The sequence below is a fragment of the Paroedura picta genome, chromosome 16 (genome assembly GCF_049243985.1).
Source record: "Paroedura picta isolate Pp20150507F chromosome 16, Ppicta_v3.0, whole genome shotgun sequence".
Taxonomy (NCBI): Eukaryota; Metazoa; Chordata; class Lepidosauria; order Squamata; family Gekkonidae; genus Paroedura; species Paroedura picta.
The window spans coordinates 5,720,749-5,745,158 of record NC_135384.1 but is presented as its reverse complement, the minus strand read 5'-3'; the positions used below and the strand labels follow the sequence as shown (position 1 = coordinate 5,745,158).

General features: G+C 47.9%; 3 protein-coding genes across 7 annotated transcripts in view; 1 reads left to right on the top strand and 2 right to left on the bottom strand.

Annotated features, from left to right (window-relative positions):
- ITGAL (integrin subunit alpha L) overlaps positions 1 to 5,358 on the top strand; it is a 25,176-nt gene extending 19,818 nt beyond the window's left edge. For all 5 annotated transcript variants that reach the window (XM_077314524.1, XM_077314526.1, XM_077314525.1 and 2 more), the window contains 6 exons: positions 196 to 306; positions 635 to 718; positions 992 to 1,096; positions 1,785 to 1,877; positions 2,206 to 2,316; positions 3,387 to 5,358. In XM_077314524.1, the coding sequence (XP_077170639.1) occupies positions 196 to 306; positions 635 to 718; positions 992 to 1,096; positions 1,785 to 1,877; positions 2,206 to 2,316; positions 3,387 to 3,521 (639 nt within the window). In that variant the 3' untranslated portion in view covers positions 3,522 to 5,358. The remainder of the gene's footprint in view (positions 1 to 195; positions 307 to 634; positions 719 to 991; positions 1,097 to 1,784; positions 1,878 to 2,205; positions 2,317 to 3,386) is intronic.
- On the bottom strand, positions 5,152 to 24,410 carry LOC143826624 (uncharacterized). Its single transcript, XM_077315466.1, has 5 exons — positions 21,542 to 24,410; positions 20,259 to 20,380; positions 17,934 to 19,602; positions 9,887 to 9,969; positions 5,152 to 8,869 (listed from the first exon to the last, which is right to left on the bottom strand). Exons 1-5 carry the CDS (start codon positions 21,721 to 21,723, stop codon positions 6,825 to 6,827), a joined length of 4,101 nt encoding a protein of 1,366 aa, XP_077171581.1. The 5' UTR covers positions 21,724 to 24,410; the 3' UTR covers positions 5,152 to 6,824.
- Positions 13,585 to 14,677, bottom strand: BORCS6 (BLOC-1 related complex subunit 6). The gene has a single exon (XM_077314727.1). The coding sequence runs from the start codon at positions 14,455 to 14,457 to the stop codon at positions 13,741 to 13,743; it is 717 nt and encodes a 238-aa protein (XP_077170842.1). The 5' UTR covers positions 14,458 to 14,677; the 3' UTR covers positions 13,585 to 13,740.

Here is a 24,410-nt window from a genome sequence, read left to right as displayed (position 1 = left end):
GGGGGGAATTATATTATATAGCACTGTGCAGAACCAGTTTCAGTCATGTTTCCATCTGGTTCTAGAAAAGGAATGTCTTGAGTAGTGCAGAAGTTTCCCGGTATGAAAGCAGCCTTCTCTTAGCTCAGCTTTGGCCTTTTATTCCTTGACATGGAATTTTCATCCCCCTCAGCCTCTTCCTCCTTCTTTCTCCAGGTAAAAAATGTGGTCCTGGGTCCTTTCCCACCTGTTGCAGTGACTGTGTTTGTGAAAGTGCCAACCACATTTACTGCTGGGCTGATATGGGAAGTTGATAGTGTCCAAGCTGTAAGTATTATCCGGAGGGACATGGGTGGTGGAAAGTCGCTGCCCCATAGAGCCATGAACAGACAGATTTTTCGACAAACTTGCAAAACAACCAACCAAAATCTTATTTTAAAAAATACAGTGAAGAGTTATTCTCCCCTAAAATAATAGAAGCAGTATCTGTATCTTTAAGAAACGTGTTCTTGTTGCTAAGTAACCCACACAGTAATGCCAGCCTTCAAGCCTTGGTTTCTGTCAATAAAAAGCAGGAGTTTCCCCTTGCATTGGCTGATGAATGATTTCTTATTTCACCATTTTCTTCCCCTTTTATCCTTCAACAACAAAAAAGTCCCCTGTGATGTGTGAACCTATTCCACTGGACAACCTCACGGAAGAAACAAGTTCCACCCAGGACCATCGTCAACAAACTAAGGTAGACGATCTCAGTGTGAGAATTGATACTGGGCAAAAAAATCAAAAAATGTAATATTCCCCAAAGGATGGCTCTGGAACGACACACAGTAAGGTGGTGGCCTCAGGGCAAGTCCAGTGGAGGGAGTAGCCTCTGCCATTTCCCCGCCTCACTGCCCCTCATGTCTTCTACCCAGGAACTGGAGCCATCAGCAGCCATTTCCTCCTCAGTCCTAAAAACAATGGTTTGGAATGTGGATATACCCTATGCTTAACACCTCTGTTTTCTTTCTAGCAATGTGCTGTTGAAAAATACCGCCTCTATCAGTGTAAAGTTGGAACGATAAATTCCTGTGTAATTAGTATTACAGGAATAGTGTATGCCACGAGCAAAATTGAGGTAAAGGTTTCTAAATAATTTGGAAAGAGTAATTTGTGGGGGGAAATGAGCTCCTATCTAGCCTTAGACCCGGGCAAGGGCTTAGCACAGGGTTACCACCTCTGGGTTTGGAAATTCCTGTAGATTTTGGGAGGGAGTTTGGGGAGGGAGGGAGGGAAGCTTAGTGTGGTATAAGGTCATAGAGTCCATGCTCCAAAGCTGCCATTTTCACCAAGGGAACTGATCTCTGTAGTCAGGAGACCAGTCATAATTCCAGGAGCTCTCCAGGTACCACCTGCAGTGGTATTGCGATGACTGTAGAGCGCTACCAGTTGGCTTTCTAGAGTTTGATATGCATGTCCAGCATGGTGTAATGGGTAAAAGAGTGGTGGCTTCTAATCCAGCGAGCCAGGTTTGAGTCCCTGCTCCTCCACCTGCAGCCAGCTGGGTGACCTTGGGCTAGTCACAGTCCTGATAGAGCTGTTCTCACAGAGCAGTCCTGTCAGAGCTCTCTCAGCCCCACCATACTCACAGGGTGCTGGTTGTGGAGAGAGGGAAGGGAAGTCGATGGTCAGAGTGGGCTATAAAAACCAACTTCTTCTGTTTTGAAATTGGCTGTTGGCAGCAGTGAGCACTTAGCAGCTGTGCCTCTTACTTGAATGTTATTGTCCAGTGTGACCTAAGGCGTCTTCTTGTTTCATTCTGCCAGCAATACTCCCAGCTCAGCTTCTGCACAGCCTCCTGGGTGACGTTTGACACCGGAAGATACTTCAATCAGTACACTTCATATGCCCAGTTTCAGGTAGCGGCAAGAGCAGAGGCTTCCGAAATCACTCCCTTTCCCCCGTTTTCCTGCAAGTGTGTTCATGCAGTCCGCAGCATTTGTTTGTGACCTATTCTATCCACCAGAGTTTCAAAGGATCTCTGAAGTGTGTGAAGCAGGACCAGACTCTGTGCGCAACGTACTGGGAGCTTGTCGTCGAGCCTGCTGTTAGCCTGACATTGGGGGTTGGGGGATTTTTAAAAAATAAGCTATCCCTTTGCCCTCCTTGCACATAGGTTACTATGGTGCCATGCACAGTAACCTATGTGCAAAGTGATTTGTGTCCCTTCTCTGTCTTTCCACATAGGTCACTACGAAGGTAGATATGATTTACGTGATGGACTATCTGCCTATTATTATAGGCAGCACTGTAGGAGGCTTGTTCTTGCTTATTCTCATCGTTGTGGGACTTTACAAGGTAAGATCAGACGTGTTTTGGGAATAAGGCCTGGAAGGCCGGCTACTTTGGAGGACTGAATAAAAGCAGAACACAGTTTGAGTCCAGCGGCATCTTTAAGACCAGTAATGTTTTATTCAAGACAGAGGATCTTCTTCGGATAAAACGAAACAAGATTTCCTCAGCCAGGGATAGTCAACCTGTGGTCCTCCAGATGTCCATGGACTACAATTCCCATGAGCCCCTGCCAGCATTTGTAGTCCATGAACATCTGGAGGACCACAGGTTGACTACGAAGGAGTGAGAGGGCAGGGTGTCGGTGTTTAACTGCCAGGAAGGTTTAGCTAGAGCTCAGGTGCATAATTAACTGGGCAGTGATAGCTGAGATTATCTCCTTAATAAAGATATTGATTGATTTTTCTCTTTTGTGTATTTAGATTTGTGCCTGCCATGTGTATTTAGACTTCTGTTGTGAGCCATATCATAGGAAAAGTGGGATCAAAATTCCGTAAAGGGTTTAAGTGTGGCCACTATCAGCTCAGTTCTGGGGGAAACATGATGTCGTCTGACGCCAGTAACAGGCATGAATATATTTTGATTGAATTATCAGGATTCTCTCTACACAGAGGGGGGGGAGGGGCAGTGGTTCTCCAGATGTCCATGGACTACAATTCCAGCACTGGCAGGGGTTTATGGGAATTGTAGTCCATGGACATCTAGAAAACCACCGTTTGGCCACCCCTAGTATCTCTGGTTCCCCTATCTAATTCAGAGTACGAAGATAGGATAGTTGTATTAAAGATTCTCCTCCCCAATGAAGAGCCTCTGATTTTCATTAGACTTTATTCTGAACTGCTGGGTAATTGTGCTCCTTATTTTCCAACTGTCCCCTTTACAATCAACTTCTAGTACTTCTCAGTCCACAGAGTGCCCTTAGGACAATCCCAGAAGCTGGGTTAGGTTGCATGGTTCAGGATTACCCAGCAAACTTCAGATGGTCTGAGCGGGACTTCGAAGTTGGGATCTCTCACATTCTGACGTAACATATTACCCAAACAGCTGCTAACGTTTCCCTTCTCCGTTGCCTACAGTGTGGATTTTTCAAGCGCAACTATAAAGACAAGATGGACCACGAAGGCGAAACGGAGACCGCAGAAGCAGAAGGCATCCTGGAGGAGGACGAAGAAAAAGTCACCCCGCAGAACGGAGAAGCAGGAAGCAAATGACCAAGGGAGCTGCCCCGCACCCTTGCCGTTTGGGCTGGAACGGGCAGTGGTTTTAACGAAGAATCCAGATGGCCCAGTTGGCAAACGGTGGCCGCCCCACATTTCCTGACTTTGTAGAAGATATGACCCATAGTATAGGTTGTTTAACAAACTTCAGTTTTATTGCAATGCCCACAGACGGTGAAAACGCTTTTGAAACTGCTCGGGGCTTTCTGTTCTGATCCTTCCCTCCTGCTCCCCTCTTTTCACTTGCAAAGCCAGCAGCTGTGGATTATTGATGCTTGTGGGGCAGTGCATGTGCGAATTACCGCTTTTCGCTTTGCAGTTCAAGCTGTTGTCGTTTTTAAAATTATGGTCGTAATTGTGCTGCAGTCGGAAGAGGCCCGTGCCATTGACTGCAAAAAGCCTCTCTCCCTTTCCTCCCAATTAAGGGGTAATTAGCTGTTGATTCCGGAATGCTGCAGCTGAACTGGAAGTAATGAATTAGGTGCAAAACTGAAGTAATTAGTTCAGTGGCGAACCACAGAAAGCAGCAGCAGGAAGCAGGATTTTTGCCGATTGTGGCTTTTGAATAAAAAACATGCCAGTCTTGCACTTTCCTGGGGCCTGAGGGCACAGCCCTTATTCTAGGCTTCTGCTTACTCACTGCCAAAGTCCTGCTCCCACTGGGGCACACAGACTTAACTCACTGGCTATTCATATACAGATATTGCCCTCTCCTCCAGGAGCTCGTCCTGGTCTCTTGGCACTGGGTAGGCACTCTGTGCAGTATGTCCCATAATCCACTTTCCCTCGGTGGCAGTGGGAGTAATATCAAAGGGCTACCAGATCCAACTGGGGGAGAAACCTGGCGATTTAGGGATGGAGGGCAGGGACCTCAATGGGGACAGCACCAGAGTCAACCCTCCAAAGCATCCATTTTCTCCAGGGGAACTGACCTCTGCAGTTGGAAGAGGAGTTTTGATCCCCAGCCCCTACTTGGAGGCTGGCATCCCTAATCTGAATGCTTTGAAACAGAAGATGCTGCATTCACTATGTGAAAAGAAAGTGGGTGGGTGTGGGAGGGTTGGAAAGTGGAAGCTGTGGACTAATGCATTTGTGTCTCTCTGCTCCCCCCTAGGGGGGAGGATGAGAACTGCTTTATGTACATATTATGACAGCGGGACTCACCCGACAGCTTGTGGAGAGCCACATCTGCAATTGCAACCAACCCAAAAGGCCGCATTGCCACTTATGCCTCCTGCACCACAACAAAACAAGCATCCATGTACAATAATGTAAGATACCAGGTGTTAATATTAAACATGCCACCTTTTAAATTGCACCTACTGCACAGCATGTCTGGTTGTGTCTCTTGAATGCTGGCTCTTGTGTCCCTGGAGCCAGGGGAAATATGTTTTGGTTCTAATGAGTGGACCTTTTTCGGGCAGCCTTTGACATAGTGGTGCGATTCTCTGATTCTGAGCCCATGAATTTAGACTGGCTGTCTTGTTCAAACTGACATTTCTAGGCGCATGGTGGTTCTGGTTGCAAAAACAGAGATACAGAAATGTGTTCGAGATAACCCGCATGGACACGTACTGAAATAACGCAAAATTTGGCCCAGATGTTGAAGAACCAAGGAATTGAGTTGAATCAAAAGGAGCATTTATTAGTCCATAAGAGGGAGACATGGATAAAAGCAGAAAATCAGTGTTACAAAAATAACTACACTTGGGGGGTGGGGTGGAGCATGCAAGGGAGTTTAAAAAGCAGGTCTAGTCCAACACTGGAATTTTACAGATTGCCCCAGATTCCTCTGGGTTCCTAAATAATAAAACAGTAACTGAAAATAAAACAGTGCTATTTTGTTTTTTTGCTCACAAAGCACCTTTGAGCCACTGATTTCAGCGTTTTCAGTCTGAGGCAGAGCCCTTCCTATCAAATCAGTCTGGGAGGGAAGCAAAGCTTGCTCCCGTAGGAGGGGAAAGGCTCCCCCCTCTTTACAAAAAGGCACCTACCTTGGAGATGGCCGTGATCCGATTCCAACAGAACACGGGATGTATCCCCAGAGGCTTTCCTCCGCCCCGGTTTCCAAAATGCAGCAGGGTGTGCGGTTTTATTGGAGCAACCACACAATATCCTATTCCATATGCTACCATAACTGTCCCCTTTCCACGCTGTCCTCTGCATATTTCCACTCAAACCTGGGTTGGCATGACCTTTCAAGAAAGGACGCTGTCCAAGCACACGAGCCAGCCACTGAGATGTACCTTTTGGACAGTCATATCCACATCAGCACCGTTTTCCTTTTGCCAGACCCTCATGATTTCACCCATTTCCCCCCAGCACGACAACAGGTTAAAAAAACAGAAAAAAAATTAATCTAATTGCTATTACACTATTGCATGATAGCGTTATAACACTATTTCAAGTCCACTGCCGCAATCTACTAGGTTCCTCTCAATCCTCAGCTTCAAAAGGGAAGCCTTTAGCAGATCAAGGCAAAAGACAGTGGCCTGCTAATGCAATCCAATTCATTAGCAATTAACAATTTTTCGAAACCTAAAAGCCTAACCGTTGCATGTGTTAAAATGCTCTCAAGTCACAGCTCGTTTGGGGCAACCCAGTAGGGTTTTCAAGGCAAGAAACATTCAGAGGGGGTTGGCCGTTGCCTCCCTCTGCAGAGCAACCCTGGACGTCATTAGTGATCTCCCATCAAAATCATAACCAGGGCTGACGCTGCTTAGCTTCCGGAAGCTCCCGTGGTCAGGCTAGCCAGTTGCACAACACAGAGGAAAACAGAGGAAAACCAGTAGCTTGCTACAGGAAGTACCCCAAAAGCTCCCATGTCGTCGCTCCACTGCCAGTGCAACTGCAGAGACATTTGGGGCAGTGTGACTAAGGAAACTTAATCCTTCCTGTGTGGATGCAGCCATGGTTGGTGTTGAGGAGTGTGGCACGCCGAGTACATACTGAAAGGTAACATTGAAAAAAGACAACCCGAATGAAGTCAGCCAAGTTGGAATTCATTTGATCAGCAAAATGGCACAAGACGGGGAATCGGGTCATCGTAAAGCTTGACCGTGAGGCAGCTGGTCGAGGCGACCAAGCAAAGGCATGCGGGGAGCGGGGTGAGGATCATTTTTCAACTGGAAGGCAATCCCCCCCCCCCATTAGGAGCTCCCACAAATATAAATATGGCCGTGTGAATTGCAGAAGCCACCAAAACTGCTCTGCATTAGTCTTGTTCTAAATTCACCTTTGATACTGGTCTGCTTTTGAGTGAACGGCTTGTTGGGTTTTGGCCACAATACACGCTTCCTAGACGACCCCTTTATGTGCGCCTGTCTGCTGAAACGCTACCGGTTGCTTCAATTCCACGATCTCCTCCTCCTCCTCCTCCCCCTGGCAACCGTGTCTCCAGCTTTTTCCCTCTAAGCTATCCTCTGCCTCTCCCCGCCAACTCCGTCCCTCGTCCTCCTCCCCGCTGCCCTGCCATTCCTCTTCCACACTTGCTGCCTGCCGCCTGCTATTCTCGCCTGCAGCATACGTGCCCCCGTCTTCCCTCGTTCTCCGGTCTGCATCACCCTGCCACTCTCGCTCCGCATGCTCATCGCAACCCAATCGCCTTGAGTTCTGGTCAACAGTCTCCCGCAAAGCCTCCTCCATGCTTTCGTCGTCGTCGTCATCCTGACATTCCAGCCTCACGCTCTCAGGCCCATTGCCCTGCAAATCCTCCTCCACTTTCTCCTCGTCGTCATCATCCTGACACTCCAGCGTCATGCCGTCAACAACGCCGTCATCCCGCAGACTCTGCCCCACCCTCTCGCCTTCCCGCCACGCGACTCGACTCAACGCGTCTTCCCAACCTGGCCTCCCGCCCTCTCCGCCACCCTCCAGCAATCGCTTCTCTACGCTTTCGTCAGTGTCTCCTTGCCAATCGGGCCTCTCGGTCTCGTCCCCCTCGTCCTCCCATTCCTGCTGCATGCGTTCCTCCTCCTGCCACGCCTGCTCCATTATCCTAATCCCATTGCCCTGCCACACACTGTCCATGCCTCCTTCCATGCCCTGCTCCCCGACCCCTTCCATCCCGGCCGCGTCCCACCCCTCCACCAACGTCAGCGTCTCTCCTCTCCTCACGTGCGCCCGCCTGTGCTGAGAAAGTGCAGATTTCTGGCCAAAGCCCCTCCCGCAGTACGGGCACCGGAAGGGTTTTTCGCCGGTGTGGGTGGCCTGGTGCTGGAGGAGAGCAGAACTACGCACGAAACCTTTCCCGCAGTCGGTGCAGGAGTAGGGCTTCTGGCCGGCGTGGATTCGCTGGTGGATGTGGTAGGTGGAGCTGACGCTGAAACTCTTTCCGCACTGATTGCAGCAGTAGGGTCGCTCGCCCGTGTGCGTGCGCTGGTGTTGCAGGAGCGCCGAGCTCACCCCGAACCCTTTCCCGCACTCCTCGCATTTGAACGGTTTCTGGCCTCGGTGCACCCGCTGGTGCTGCTGCAGGTTGGAGCTCTGGTTGAATCCCTTCCCGCAGTCCGGGCAGCGGAAGGGCCGCTCACTCATGTGGATCCGCTGGTGGCGGATGAGGTGGGAGCTCTCGGCAAAGTGCTTCCCGCACTCGGGGCAGCCGAAGGGCCGCTCGCCAGTGTGGGCGCGGAGGTGGCGGACCAGGTCGGCCCGGAGGCGGAACGTCTTGGTGCATTCCCCGCAGGAGAAGGGCCTCTCCCCGGAGTGGAAGCGCTTGTGCTGGGTGACCTTGGAGCTCTGCGAGAAGCACTTCCCGCAGATGGTGCAGACGTAGGGCTTCTCGCCTGTGTGGATCCGCTTGTGCTGGATGAGGTCCGAGCTGTGGCTGAAGCTCCGCCCACATTCGGGACAGGTGAAAGGGCGCTCGCCTGTGTGTGTCCGCTGGTGGATGATGAGGTTGGAACTCTGCGAGAAGCCCTTGCCGCAGTGCGTACACCGGTACGGCTTCTCTCCCGTGTGGGAGCGCATGTGCTGGACCAGGTGGGAGTCCTGGCGGTAGCTCTTGTCACAGTGGGGGCATTTGTAAGGCTTCTCGCCCGTGTGGACACGCCGGTGCCGAACCAGGTGAGAGCTGTTGCTAAAGCTTTTTCCACAGTCAGGGCAAATGGTGGCTTTGGGTACCTTTTCAGTGTCAGAAAGGCTGTCAGCAATTTCCTGTTCCACTATAATGACAGATTCACCATTACTGGCCTCGTATTGAGTGATTTCTATTGGACGATTTCCTTCTGGGCTGATTTCCTTCTCTGGACAGTGTTCCCCCTGCATCTCTGCTCTTCTGCGTATCTCCATGTTTTCCTTCCATACCCCTAGGGGTCCTTCTCCGTCCTTCACCTCAATCAACTCTGCAAAAACAGTGATATCACAGATTTTATCTCTCTGTTGCAGACTAAATTAATACCTTTAGATCAAGCACGGAATACTGGGGGAGCAGTCTATATTAAAAACAAGAACAAATATGAATAAATCCAGAAGGAGATGAGCCCTGAACCAGATCCACCTCTCCTTTAAACACTGCAAGAAACAGTTGATCATAATGCTGTTATTTTTCCAAGCTAAGCTCTATTTATCATTACATGGAAATGACAAAACTATTAATAACAGGAGCATTACAAGAGAATGGCAATCTGTTATTTTCTGGTATTTTTATTAACATATAAGGTTGTCTGTTACCAAGATGTTACAGTTTCCTCGACATCTAGAAACTTTTCTGCAAGGTTTAAGAGGAATGAGAATTCAGCTTTCATATAATAACTAGTCACCTGGGTGCATAAATTTTCTCTCTTCTACTGCGCAACTTTTTAATCCTGTAGGAATAATTATTTATTATATTTTGACTGAATATCTACCTTGTTCTAGTCTTGTTCTCAGTTAACAAGGCATCCACAATTCATGGGGGGAAAGAAAGACAAGACGCAAGACTTGCTTTCTTTCCCCAGGAAAAGCAGCCAAAGAGATGCAGGTAGTCAATAAGTAATCTGTCTCATCCATAAACTGAGAGGAGAGGTTCTTGAACTATTTCAGATTGCTACAAAAAGACTAGATTTGTGTAAAAACTGACTTTGGCTGTGAATAAATGAAAATTGGTGTGTGGGGGGGGGTTAGATTCTGGAGTTCAGACCTATTTAGGGAATCTACATTCTCTCCTTTTTAATATCTAAAGAAAGAGTGAAAAATAGTAGATTTCCTAAGGCCAGCTAAATAGCATGTGACGGCGATGAGATTTGAAACACTGGTTTTGTTACTCATATCCTACACAGAGTTAGTCAGTCGATGCTCACTGATACCAAAGATCTTATAGAGCAGCTCGACACTAGATTATAGTTCATCATTATGTGATGCTTTCCCCCTGCATTCCTCACCTGTTACAGTCTCGCCTTCGCTGGAGTCCTGGACATCCAAGACACATTTTTCTTTCCCACTTTCCATATGGCAGTTCACGGCCCTGTGGTGTTAAGCACCAGACTGTGGAGGAGGAAACAGATGCATAAAAGGTGAAGGCACGTAGATCTTTTTTTGCTTGAACACCTGTAGCCTAGCGGAAGGATAGCTTGCACACAAAACTCACACCTTGACTCAAAGTTGGTTGGTCTTAAAGGTGCCACTGGACTCCACCTCCATTCCAATAAGCCTGTATTCCCACACAGCCCGGCTGCACCGCTAGACCCAGCATCACCCATCACTGCTGCTGTTTTTTTGGAATTCCAAACCAACCTAGCTCCAGAGGGACCATCACTTCTTCAGCCCCACTGCTGCAATGAACAGGAGGGGTAGTTTGCGCCCTACTAGCAGAGTTGCAGGGGTTTTGCGCTCCCAGGCTGGCAGGCGGCCTCTCTCTTCCCCTAACCTTTCCTGATTTCTTTTATTTTTGCATTCCTGCCCGGGTGCCAGTTTCCTGGCTGCACTGCAGTCCTGGCTGCCCACTCCCTTCCCGCCGCGCCATCTCCCGCCCGGTAAGCAGCCGCCTCTGCTGCCTCTGCATCTCCCGCCCGGTAAGCAGCTGCCTCTGCAGCCCGGCCAAACCTTGTCGCTCGCCGTCGGCTTTGTTTGCATTAAGGAGCGGGCATGGGGATGCTGCTGGGTGCCTGGCGGCGGAGATCCGCTCGCGACAGGAAGGTCCCCGCATGATTAAGACCCTTCCAGCATTGCATTTCCTCCTCGCGCCTTTCTAGGACGCCGCCGCGGTGCAAGCTCGACGGTTTTAACTCCGTCGCTGCCCTCCCCCTGGAATCGTCCCATGACCCTCGTTTTGGAGGGACGGTCATCCCTTAGTCTGTTGCACTGCAAACCAAGGTACTGTGTTCTATTGCAGGCAGCGGAACTAGGGATGCTCTCTCTGCTGGCAGGCGCTCATGGTCATTGTAGTCCATGGGCATCTGGAAAGCCACAATTTGGCCGCCCCCGCATTGCAGCCCAAGGCACTATGTAGCATTATATTGCAGGTAGGGGTTAGGCTTCTTTCTTTCTTTCTTTCTTTCTTTCTTTCTTTCTTTCTTTCTTTCTTTCTTTCTTTCTTTCTTTCTTTCTTTCTTTCTTTCTTTCTTTCTTTCTTTCTTTCTTTCTTTCTTTCTTTCTTTCTTTCTTTCTTTCTTTCTTTCTTTCTTCCTTCCTTCCTTCCTTCCTTCCTTCCTTCCTTCCTTCCTTCCTTCCTTTCTTTCTTTCTTTCTTTCTTTCTTTCTTTCTTTCTTTCTTTCTTTCTTTCTTTCCTCTTTTGTTCTGCTGATTCTCCCAGGAGCATCCAGCGAGTGCTTGTTTTTGCACGCTCAATGGGTTTGGAAGAGCATCACCCTGTCTAGAATTGCACTCTCAATCTGATATCACTGGCATGACTAGTAACGCAACAAGAGCCAGGCATGGATGATGGCCCAAACAGCAGCTAGGCCGGAGGATGTAGGTACAGTCTTTTTAGAGAGGGAGCAAAATCCCGTAGGTGGAGGGCTATTTATTTATATTTTTATTTATATATTGCTCCCTCTCGGGGTGGATCTCATTGCCATTGCCCTCTGTGATCCAGTGTGATTTCACATTCCCACCCCTTTGCCTCAAGATCCTTTGCATTTTCAATGATGCATATTGATTTAATCACCGGCACGCTCCTGCACAGTGTTACACAATTCTGAGCACACACTGACTTCCGACAATTTTGAAGGGTGCAACGCCCTTTAGGCCTGTCTGATTTATGGACTGTTCTGAATACTTCTTTATTCTTTGAGACAGGAACAGAGTGCATTATTTATCATTTATTAATTTTGTCTTATGGTACAGTGACATACAGGGAGCCTATAAACATGTAGCCCAGTAGGGACAATGGTTGTGCAGACAGACTGGGAAATCCCCCCTGCCAAGACTGGTATCGAAAAGTTTTCCATCCACTGTATGGTAGCTGGGGAGAGGACAAAGAGCTCTATCACATCTTCCTGGGAAGCACAAGGCTCACATTCCTGCAACAGAAGGAAAACAGTTTGGCGGGCTGGCCCACAATCACATTCAGGACCTGGCATTTGGCCCCATTGAAACAACAGGTCTGCACAAGAGGAATGGAAAGCTTCCTGGTTTCCACAGCTGCAATTACTGATTGGTTTCCCCTGCGCACACAGGATGAGACACAGCAGCACATCCCCTTTCCTATGCGATTTCTTTCCATCCTGTGACACTTGGAGCCAGTCCAGTCACCCAGGCAGACTCATTTCTATCCTTTTGTTCACCAGCACACCCACAGCTTCCTAGGTGGATGGTACTTTATGCAGGATTTTATAATCACGGAAGAGGATTCCACACTCCAAGACATACCTAACAGATTTAGAAGGAATTAATTTATTTCTTGATGTACACCAGTCAAGCTTTCAAATGAGAAATACAAAACCCACAAGTAGCTTGGCATTCTGCTATTCCCAGCCAGTTGTCAGAGCCTTCCAAAGAAGGGTCATCTGTGTTTCTTAGGGCTGCAGTAACCTTCTGGAAGAGAAGCCTTTGCTAAATAGGAACCTAGGACCCAGAGGTTGGTAGCTATCTGCAACCAGAGTAGGGCTGCTAGCTGTGGATGCATGCCCATTAAGCATCTCTACAAATGGAAACATCAGCTTCTCATATTCTTTCAGGCCCTGACAGACGCTAAATTGTTCAGTGGAACTTGACCAACAAACCAGGGTTCTCTGTGGTCCTTAGAGTACGGACTCTATATTGCACAAAGGTTCAGCAACTGGCTATAATGAAAAAAGAAACAGAAAGCATAAACACGGGGCTTTCTCCTTCCACCACTGCCACCAGTTTGCTACTATCACCCATGATTCTAATGCTCCACAATATGCCTTTTGTCAGTTGTTTGCTGGAACTGTCATTTAAGACCATGTGGACACCTCTGTTGGGCCATCTATTTTTACATTGTCAGTTACTCTTTAGAAAGCTCACTTGTACAAACAATTGCTAAGAACACCCCCTTGCTTTAAGAATATTATATGAACTATGATAAGAGATGGAACTTCAATTCTTCAAAATCACAGCTATGTCCTGAACAGCCCTGACACCTTTCCCTTGTATGACTGTGTGTGGCTGTGGTAACTCACTATATTAATAAAGAACACAACAAATTCTCCAAGGCCTTCTCTTCCACTACAACCATATGGTATGAACCACCTATACCCAAGTAGTAGATATTGTGAGAGAGTCAAAAGCTTGGGCCTGAAATTCTTGAAACAAATTCCAAGGCCTATCACCAAAGGGCTAATTGACCAAGACACTAAAACTCCTGCATATCTAGCTGTAAAATCTGACATATCCAATTGGTAATATAAACAGTCAGCTCTTGTTTCCCAAACGGTGGGTCGTGATGATCCCACTAGGGGATTATAATAGGTCTGAAAGTCCCTTGGGTTTTTTCAAGCTGAAGACAGCAGCATTAAGAGAGGAGATATGGCCCTGGCAACGCAGGATCTCGCCAGAGCTTGAAGCCAGAATCTAGGTAAGTGGAGAAGTGGGACAAGGGTTGTATGAGCAGGCCCCATAAACCCCATGACATTTCAGGGGAAATTAGGAGGAAGCAAAATTTCCTGAAAGTTTGAGAGACCCTGCAATAATACATTTATTACAGTGCAAGAAACACACAGAACTTCCCTTTTGGAGCCTGAATCCCAACAGGCCAAGTGTGGTCTCCCCCCTCCCAACTTCCACCTTCGCTCCCCACAGTTGAGCAAGTCCACTGATTCTTCTGCAAGGGACACTACTTGCAGAGCGCCTCAAAGATCTCCAGTGTCCGCTTGATCTCCCGGATTTGTTTCGCAAGGGTGTGGACCGGCTGCATGGACCGGTCCAGCTCCTCGCACCTGGCCATCAAGGTGTACATCCCTTTGATGCTCATGTCCACCGATTCCCCCAAGCTGTCCACGGCGTCCCGGTATGTCTGGATGTAGCCCACGCTCAAGGCCGTCATGTTCTGGATAGAGCCATTCAAGACCCTCAGCATCTGGTCCACCCGCTGCGCCACGTCCCTGGTCAGCCGCTCCAGATCCCGAACCACCTCCGGGTCGATGGGGGGGATGTCTGCGGCTTTGCCCCTCACGGACAGCTGCGACAACATGGAGGAAGAGGAGGAGGTGGGCTCGGTCTCATCCAGGCTGCCCCGGGAGCTCATCTTGATCTTCATCTGCAGGTTGTTGGCCACGAAGTGGGTCAGGTCCCCGTCGTGGCTCACCGTCCCCTCCAGCTCCAGGGCGCTGGAGATGGTGGCCCTCCGGCCCTCCTGGGCTTTGGAGGCGCCATACACCTGGCTGATCCCGTCCAGGCTGTGGCTGTCCAGCAGGCGGCCTCCCGCCATCCTTTCCCGGGCTGCCGCTCGCACCGCGTTGGGCATCCTCCTGGGTTCGTCGCCGGCCACCGCGGACGACGAGGAGACCGGTGCTTGGATGTGCACCTGCGCCATTATATGCTGCCCCTCCATCGCGCCGCCGACATGCAAGGAGGAGAGCAGCGCGGGAGGGCGGCGGGAGAGGCCGGGAGACCCAGAGCGGGAGCGCCGGGAGAAGAAGGAGGAGCAGGAGGAGGAGGAGGAGGGAAGGAGCCGCGAGGCTGACTCCGTCTGCCCATTTCCTGCATCTCAGCGGCCGGAGGCCTCGCGGCGCCTTTAGTGGGCGGGGAAAACCTGCCCGTCTGGGAGGAGGAGAGGCCCGGGTTGGTCAAGGAAGGGGCGACGGAGGCTTCCCATTGGCTGGCCCCGTCCGGGAAGGAAGCAATCGGCAAGGAGGCGCTCGGCTGCCGGAAGGGATTCAAGGCAAGGTGGCAGGCGTGGGAGAAAAGCAGAGCGAGGCAGGCAGGCAGGCAGGCAGGGGATCCGATTGAAAGTCCGGCTTGGGTGCTAATAATAATATTATTAATAATAATATTGGGTGCAATGTTTTCTGTGAACCGCCCTGAGCCGTATGGGAGGGCGGCATAAAAATTCAATCTATCTATCTATCTATCTATCTATCTATCTATCTATCTATCTATCTATCTATCTATCTATCTATCTATCTATCTATCTATCTATCTATCTGATATAGCAAGCAAGCAGATTTAAAGCCCTGCTTGTTTTATTATAATTTTGAAGGTAATGCAGTCTTTGCCCTCCTCCCCCCCTCTTTGTTATTGCTTTGCTTTAGGCGAAATATTCCCCCCCCACACACACCTCTTAGATATGGTAGGAACCGGTAGTCTATCTGCTTGTTTATACTGTAAGTCTTTAAAGGATATATGGGGGGGGGGGCTGTATAGAAATTAAATAATAATAAACTTTAACCTACCAACAGATGTCATGTTGTTTTTAAAAATGGATGTCACTAAACAGTATTGCAAAATCTCAAGCCTGTGAAGGAAATATGCCTGCCTGCTTTCTCTATTTGGATTCTTAAGAGTTTCCGCGTATGAGTTTTTTCTCTAGTCTGCTGTTGGTTTGGACCCAACTTTTTTGCCAAATCACCCGAGTGGAAAGATCAGGTCAGGGACTTTTTGCTTAAGAGATTTCTTCCTACCTTAAGTGACAGCAGTGAAGCCGTAGACAGAAGAGTGATCCCCCCATGTGGTATAGCTCCTGAAAAAATCCTGAACATATGCAAAGGCTAAAATAAAAAAACTGGCTTGCCTGTTTCATCACGCTGTAGTAATTTCCTATTGCAAGAGTTATTTCCATTATACTAACAACTTAGTTAGTTCTCCCTCCTAGTCAACAGCATTGTACCTGCAGATTATGTTTGTATTTCACACCCAATGTGTGCTTTGTATCTGTGTTATTTTTAGGTCACATCTTCATAACTTAGTTTGCTGAACTGCTTGTGTAAATATCCTCCAAGGGTGACTGTGGGCTGCAGTATTGCCATAGAGATTTATAGCTTTCTTCTGTCAAAAGAAAAGCAAATGCAATTCATTTGCATTGTTATTATTTTACAGACGGAGGTTAAAGATAAGTTTGCCAGAGCTGGATGGAGAGCGGAACCAAAGACATCAAAGTCCATTAGAGAGCTAAGGTACTTTTATTATAAAAACGGGTTACAGAGAAACCGTTCTATAGTCCAGGGGCAGTCAACCTGTGGTCCTCCAGATGTCCGTGGACTACAATTCCCATGAGCCCCTGCCAGCATTAAAAAAAAGTTACATACATTGAGCTTTAATAAGTTCTCACAGAGATGATAACTTTTCCATTAAACAGAGATCATTGTCGTTTCCAAGGAGATCCTGTCCTCTGGGTAGCTTTAATGAAAGGCTGCTACTCATTCTATCTTTGAAAGGGTTTACTTGTAGTATGGAGCACAGTAGAAGCTAATTCAGAGTCAAACCTCTTTCCAAGCAACAACAACAACAACAAAAATCCGGAATGAAATATATCCCAGTGCCAGTGGTTTTTAAAGGAAAAAATTAAATATAGTTTTAGTGTCCTGTGAATAAGCACAGTGACTATATAAGCATTATTTTTTTTCTCAATTTCAAACATGGGAGAGGCATCATGAGGCAAAAGCTTCTGCCATATTATCTTTTTATACAATAACTAGCTTCAAAGCCCGTTCCTAAGGTGGCTTTGGGCTGCATCTCGCAGCCAAATCAAGTGGGGCGGGCGGGAGTTGGGCAGCTCATTAGCAGGTCCCAGACAGAGCTCCTTAGCAGTCAGCTCTGTACCAGTCCTTAATGAGCAATCAGCAGGCCGGGAGACCCTCGTCAGCAGGCCCAGCCTAACAGGCCAAAAGGCCCAGTTAGCTCATCAGCAGGCCCAGCCTAACAGGCCAAGAGGCACTCCTTAGTTTGTCAGCAGGCCCAGCCTAGCAGGCCAGGAGGCCCTCGTTGTGCACAGGTCAATAAGACTGCCCCCACTTGAGACAGAATAATCATTCTTTTCCTGGTACGGGCTTATTGGATGCAGTTCTTCTCCAGCTATTTTTAAAAGAGACTTAACAACAATAATCCTTTTTATATCCTCTCTATGAACCAGTACAAGGGGCAGGACTAGTAATTGTCTTGCCATACAGCAGGGACTCCTGGTGTAGCAAGAGAAACGAAGTCAGTGAAAGCCTGGTAGCTCAGGCACAGTTGACAGCATGCCCTTTAATACAATCTGTTTTGGTAATGGTGGGATTTTACAGGAACACAACTTCTCGGGGTTTCCTTCATGCATTTCTGTTCCTCCCCCCACCCACCCCGGTTTGTTAGTTGTTGTGGCAACCACCAATTAATCCACCTGTGTACATTCACAGTCACATACTCAACTATATGAGTAAGAAATCTGGTGACGGTATTATTTTTTAAATATGGGATTTTCAGCCGTGCTGACCTGAATGGCCCAGGCTAGCACAGTGTCACCAGATCTTGGAAACTAATCACTGTCAGCCCAGAAAGTCTAAGGTTGCTATGCAGAGACAGGAGATGGCAAACCACCTCTGTACATCTCTTGCCTTGAAAACCATACAAGTCGGCTGCAGCTGGATGACATTTTCCACCACCACCATTCTTTTTGGCTTCTGAGATTTTCAGAACCGTTTTAATTTTATGTGTTGTATGGGGCTGTAACTGACCCGCCGAATTCAAACTGGATAGAGTTCTTTTCGGCTGGGGTGCTACTCTAAAGCCCATTTGAAATCTTGGGACCAAGCTAGAATAATCCAAACTGAAAGTGTGCCAGTCAACACGTTCATTTTCCTTTCTCTGAGTAACCAAAACTACTCGCCACACATCCAGGATTAAAAAGGTGAAACTGTCAAGTCACAAGGTGTGGATTTCTGGGCAGGTTTCAGATACAAACTTTTCTTTGTGCACATGAACCATGGCAAACAGGCCTCGATTGATATTCCTCCCTCATCACCTGGTGACATGAAAGCATCTCTGACAGAATCTTCATTCATTCCCATTCCTTTAAAAAAATACATGAAGCCAGCTTCCTTCCCACATGCCCTTCAGTCATTTGGCTCCTCTTTGATTCTCGGGGATACTGTTGCTACTTCCATCTGTGCCTCACCTGCCTCCTCCTCTTTCGCCTGTATAAATGGCCCCGTTTCCTCAGATGAGACACTGTCCTCCCACTTATCCTCAGGCTCCTCTTTGACCTCAGTGTCCCACGTCCCTGGAGGGAGCACGAGTACTTCATCACCCTCTTCCTCTGTGTCAGTCTCTGTGTCATTCTTCACCTCTCGGGGTTGGATGAAAGGACCCTGGCAAACTCTGGTGTCTTCTGGCTCACTGCCTGTACTGGGAAGTGAGGAATCCTTGGCATGAGTCCTCAAGTGCTTAGCAAGAGCTGCCCGTTGGCTGTAGTTCTTGTTGCACTGGGTACAGGCATAAGGCTTCTCACGGGTGTGGATCCTCTGATGCTGGACCAGAGTGGAGCTCTGCTTGAACCCCTTGCCGCACTCATCACAACAAAAGGGACGTTCGCCAGTATGGGTGAGGTGGTGCCGCTTGAGGGCCGACATGCCACTAAAGCTCTTCCCACACTCCCCACAGCTATAGGGAGACTTACCGGTATGAGTCCGGAGATGCTGGGTCAGGGCTGAACTCTGGCTAAACCCTTTCCCACACTCCTGGCACTTGTAGGGCCTCTCACCCGTGTGAAGTCTCCGGTGAGTTGTAAGCACCGATTTTTGACTAAAACGGCGCCCACAGTCTGGACACGGGTAGGGCGTCTCTCCGGTATGGATTCGCCGGTGTTGCGTCAAGGCTGAGCTGGCAATGAATCTTTTGGGGCAGTCTGGGCACTGGTACGGCTTTTCCCCTGTGTGCGATCGCTGGTGCTGAAGAAGGGAATAGCGCTTAGTGAAGGATTTCCCGCAAGCGACGCATAGGTTTGGCGGGCCCTCTTCGGAATGCGTGCGGACGTGCTCGTTGTAGAGAGCTCGGCGCATGAAGCGCTCCCCACAGTCCCCACAAGTGAAAGGGCGCTCGCCAGTGTGAATGCGGCGGTGCTCTGCTAACGTGGTACTCCGACAGAAGTTCTTCCCGCAATCGTCACAGCGGTGAGGGCTCCTGCTGCCTGAAAGACCAGGCGTGACAGTTCTGATTTTTTTCCCACCACTGTCACCTTGGTGGGAGAGAAGATGCTCTACCAGGGAGGAGATTTCTCCGAAACGCTTTGAGCACTCCGTACATTTGTACGGCTTCTCTCCTGTATGGCTGTTGAGGTGCCAGATGAGGTGTGCTTTAGAGGTATAGCTGATCCCGCAGTATTCACATTGGTATGGTCTCACACCGTCATGGACGCGCAGGTGGCGGGTCAGATTGCTCTTCAGTCGGAAGTTTTTGCCGCACTCCTGGCATCTGTGCGGCTTCTCCCCAGTATGGATACTTTGGTGGCTGGCCAGTGTGGATTGGGCCGAAAAGCAACGCCCACAGTCTGAACACTGATACGGCTTCTCGCCTGTGTGGGTACGCTCATGTATGAACAGCTCACTACTCCTGACAAAGCTCTTTCCACAAACGCCACAGATTACCCGGCCCACTCGCCGATGCTTTGCTTTTGAGGTTGCCATACTTCTCTGGATTTTTATTCTTGAGGCAAACTGACCCTCTTCTTGTCCTGCGTTTGCAGGCTTCTTGTGTGGCTCGGCTGCCTTCCATTTCTTCCTGATTCCTAGACAGAACAACAAAGTGACATTGATTCCTAGGCTATCATGCCGTCCCCTGCAGCCTTAGATCAGGGGTAGTCAAACTGCGGCCCTCCAGCGTTCGCTGGCAGGGGCTCGTGGGAATTGTAGTCCGTGTGGTTCCCAAAACTTTTTGGGGCTCCCTTGGCTCCCAGGCCACATCCCTAGTACCCCGCCACACACCTCTTTCCTGGTGTTAGGACTACTGAAAATTCCTAACACACTATTTGCTTACACTTTTTGGGTTGTTGTGCCAAGGCCATATTTTAGTCTGGAAAAATATAAGTTCTTTGTAAAAATCATTTGTAAAAGTCATTTTGGGTTTGCTTTAGGGAGAAAGACAGGCGCGAGAGAGAAAGAGAAGCAAGCAATAGAAAATCCCATGGCCAGCTTGCAAGATCTAGTACTGATGGATTCAGCTTTGCTTAAAATGACCATCCACTCCCCATTCTTTTGGTAAGTATGCTTGAGTAAACCCCTGTATAAGCTGGGCAGAGCTGAGCGTAATCTAACTATTGCACATTATTTGATTTTATTTGGCCTGTTGTGGAATTAAAAAAAAGCAAATGCACCAAGTCCATCTCCCTGACATGTTGTGGACTTTGTTCCCCCTTCTACAGTTGCCCACGTCCCCCAACTTTACCAAATGGCTTTGAAGCTGGTGTCACAACCACAAGGCTAGTTCTTTCCTCAGAGCCTTTTTCGTTATGTTCCTCCTCTTGATCCACCTCAGACATCCTACCAGGTTTTCCGACAAGGAATGTCCTGGTCGTAAAGAAGGAGATACAAGGCAAAGTTTGTTAGATTTCAAGATAATTTTATTCTCAGCAATAACCACCTCTTTCGGTCTCAGCTTTTTACTGGCAAACTAACAGAGGATCCCAGGGTATTCAGGAGACACTGGTATTAGGAGTCAGTGTGGTATAGTGGTTAGAGCACTGGAGTGGATAAATCTGGGTTCATATTTCTTTCATGAATTTCAAGTACTTCCTGTATACCCCCACTTTTCTGTCTCAGGGGAATCTGAAGCAGCTTGTGTCATTTTCCTCTCCTCCAGTTTGCCGTCGCAACAACCCACTGAGGGAAGGAGAGTGTCATTAGCCCAAGATCACCCAGCAAGCTTGAATCTGCAGCTCTGATGCTTTAACTACTATACCATACTGTCTCTTGGGTATCTTTAGTTACTTTTACACGGTATATTTTCCACACATAAAAAAGGAAAGTTGGGGATGGGGTAGGGCATGATCCAAGATTGGAAAATATCCAAATGATCTGTCCTATTGAAAAAGTCAGATGCCCATCCCGCACATGGAATTTACAATTCTCCCAAAGCTGATTAGCACATCTAATTAGCACATCTAATGGGATAAGGTCACATTTTGACAAATGTCCTTTGCTCCCCTCCTACACTATACTTGTCTGTAAGATGCCTGCGTTTCCCTTCTAGCAACAGGCTGATTTTTTTTTTGCATTATCATCAATAAGCAATAAGCATTATCATCGTCACTTTAGTTTCATTTATACCTTTCTCATCACCATCTTCTAGTTTCTCAGGACTTAAATCAGGTTACAAATACGGCAATACCTGTCCAGCCAATCAGCAAGCGAATGACAAAGTATGATTTAAAACAGAGTTCACCCTCCAAAGCACCCATTTTCTCCATTTTCTCTCTAGTCTGGAGATGAGCTGTAATCCTATGGGAGTCCCAGGTCCCACATGGAGGCTGGCATTCCTCCGGTTACCCAGGGGCAACCAATAGGAGTAATAGAGAGAGGGAAGAGAGCTACCTGCTGAATTTCCACTTGTTATGCCACCCCAGTGATCTTTACCAGTACCTCCAATTTCAGACCACAATCCCAATTATGTCGCTTTGCAGATTTCTCTCTTCTAGCAACAGAGAGGCAGTATTAAAAATAAAATCAAACCTGGGCTTTCTACAGCTAACCAAATTATGAACGTTGGCAGATCTTCCCCTTTCCCGAATCCCCGTGCTGTCCTCTGCCTTCCACTCGGCTGTGATGCTTGCAGCTGCGGGCGAGAGGGTCGCAGGAAGGTTCCTTTGTGGTCCCCTTCCCCCTGGCTGCTGCTTCCGGGTCTCTTCTAGCATGGGCAACTCGCGCTGGTTTTAACCCTTAAAAGTGGCCCAGACTTTTAAAAAGCATTACGCCATTAGTCATGGTTTGCCAAGTATATTTCATTTATTAAATTAAATAATTGCAATATGCATAGATTAACTTTAAGATCTTTTGAGAGTTGGAAGGGCCAACCCTTCCTTTCAATGGTTCCGACAAATGTTCTTAAGGTTTCCTTAGCTGAAACACCAGTTTGCTTGCTGGTCCATTCATAGGAAAATCCGTAAGGATCCAAGTGATGAAAAGTTTAGACAAGGACCACGGAGATAGAGCCACGTAACTTATATATATTATGTTTGTCTTGCGCTTATGAAGCTTTTCCCACACTTAGTACAGACAAAGCGTTTCACCTGGCAGAGTTCCTGTGTTCTCAACAGCAGCAGCCGAAACAGAAATACAACCCCCTTAGATATGTTGGGGTGGGAAGAGCAGCAGTTGTTTGAATTTCTCCTTGGTGCATGACTTTTACTCCTGAACTTTCAAGCAACTGCCTGACAGCACAAATTCAGCAGGGGAAGCTGCTCTGCTAAACAGTTCTGTGTGCAAAGGGCTTAGGAGCCCAACTATGAGGTGTAGGGGAAATGTGGGTAAACCTGATTTGGCGGGGCTGTCTGGAATCCAGAGGGAAAGGAGCACATCCTGAAAAAAACAGGAACATTGCAAAGCTATTGAAAGTTGAATTGTTAATCCTGGCAGAGGGCTGGTCTTGCCAACAAAGGATGCTTGAAAGGAAGTGCTCCAGGCCAGGCATTTGCTGACAGGGGCTCATGGGAATTGTAGTCCATGAACATCTGGAGGACTACAGGTTGACTACCCCTGCTCCAGGCCACTGAATGGCAGGGTGAACTTCTGTGTCATCTATTTTAATGTTGTGTATTTCCACTTTATCTACTGACTTTTAAATTCTCTCTTAATTTTTTTTATTAAACCATCTATATCCCATCTTTCGTCATCATTCAAGGTGGCTTACAGTAATAGAAACACTTTCAGTTAAAAGCAAAAGTAAAATAACAAACACACATTCCCCATCCCGCTGTCCCTTTGGCCATTCAGCCCCCCTCAAAAGCCCTGGCAAAGAGGCAGGCCTTGCCACACTTCCTGAAGGTCTCTAAGGAAGGAGCCCATTCCACAGAGCCATAACGGGAAATAACCAAGGTCTGGTGGATATGAATGGCCAACAGATGGCTGCACCCTGGTTTGGAAGTTTCAAAAAGCGGCATACAAATCCAAAATACAGTGATCCTGCCTTCAGCTGGACATATTTGTTTGAGCTACTGTAACCTGTCTTTTCAAGCCTATGATATCGAGTCTTTAAGCTCTCAAAACCTGAGACAAACTGGGCGGTGTGTCTGTGTGTGAACAATAGTATTTAGCTGTTTGGCTCTTCAAGTGCTCTGCATACGTTGTGACAGTAATTTTTATTACAGCTCCATAAGATAGGACCGGATTGAGGCAAGAGCTAAGGCAACCTAAAAACATGCTGGTATGATGTGAACAACCCCCCCCCCCCTTACACATATTATTTTAGCTAATAAGCTAACCAGTTCCCAAGAAAACACCCCTATTTGCAAGTTCCATGTCACCCATTCTCCCCCTCCCAACCAACAAAATGGGTCAGCAATCAGCTTATTGGATCTGAAGCAAAATGCCCACATGCTTCCTGAGAGGAACACTTCCTAAACCAACTTGAAGAAGAGCTGGTTATCTGTACCCTGCCTTTTACTATCAAGGAGTCTCAAAGCAGCAGTCATCCTTTGTGAAAGCTCCGAATTGTAGCATGCAGGAAACAGAGCTTGGACCTTTTAAAAACCTCTAAACCAGGGAGCCGGGATTGGAAAAGGACTTTTGCCGAGTGTTCACTGAGGTGCAGGGGAGAGAACCAAGCTTTTCCAGCATTGCCGCAATTATTCTCCTCCTCTGACAGAGCTGGATAGCAGCAAGAAGATCGATGCTCCAAGGCACAGAAGAGCACAAAGTGATTTCAGATGCAGATTAGCAGTTACAAGTGTGCGCTCCGCAACCAGAGGTGTGTTCCTGGCTGCCACCGCAAACTCCTCCTCCATCAATTTGAGGATGCTTGAAGGGTGTGGCTTGCCCTGATTGACACAGAAGAGCTGGCCAACCTTATATAAAGCCAGTCGCCTCTGCATTTTTAAAAGGCAGAAAGGTTAAAACACCCCCTTTCTAATCAGCATTCCTTGGACTGTGTATGTGTGTACCATATTTTAATGATCTAGCTGTTATGGAAGTACATTAGTTAGTCTCACCAGTGAGCGATTCAACAATGACCAAGTATTTTTATACATATACACACATATACATTTTTTTTTTGTTTTTGTTTTTGCTCACTTGGTCAAACCAAAGTCGAAGGCCACGTTCTTCCCTTCATCCAAACACAGCATTATGTACACCCCCAGTCCCTCCATCATCCCCGTCTTTAATAGGAGGAGGATCCAACAACACAAATCCATTATTCAAAATTGACATCGGGGGCCTGACCCATCGTTCCAGTATTCCTAATGCTGTTTTTCCAGAAATGCCAAACAAAGTTTTGGAGGCTGAGTGGTTCACTGGCAGAACATCTGCTTGGCACGCAGGAGGTCCTGTATCCAATCCCTGTCATCCCCATTGAAAAGGACCACGCAGAAGGCCATGGGAAACT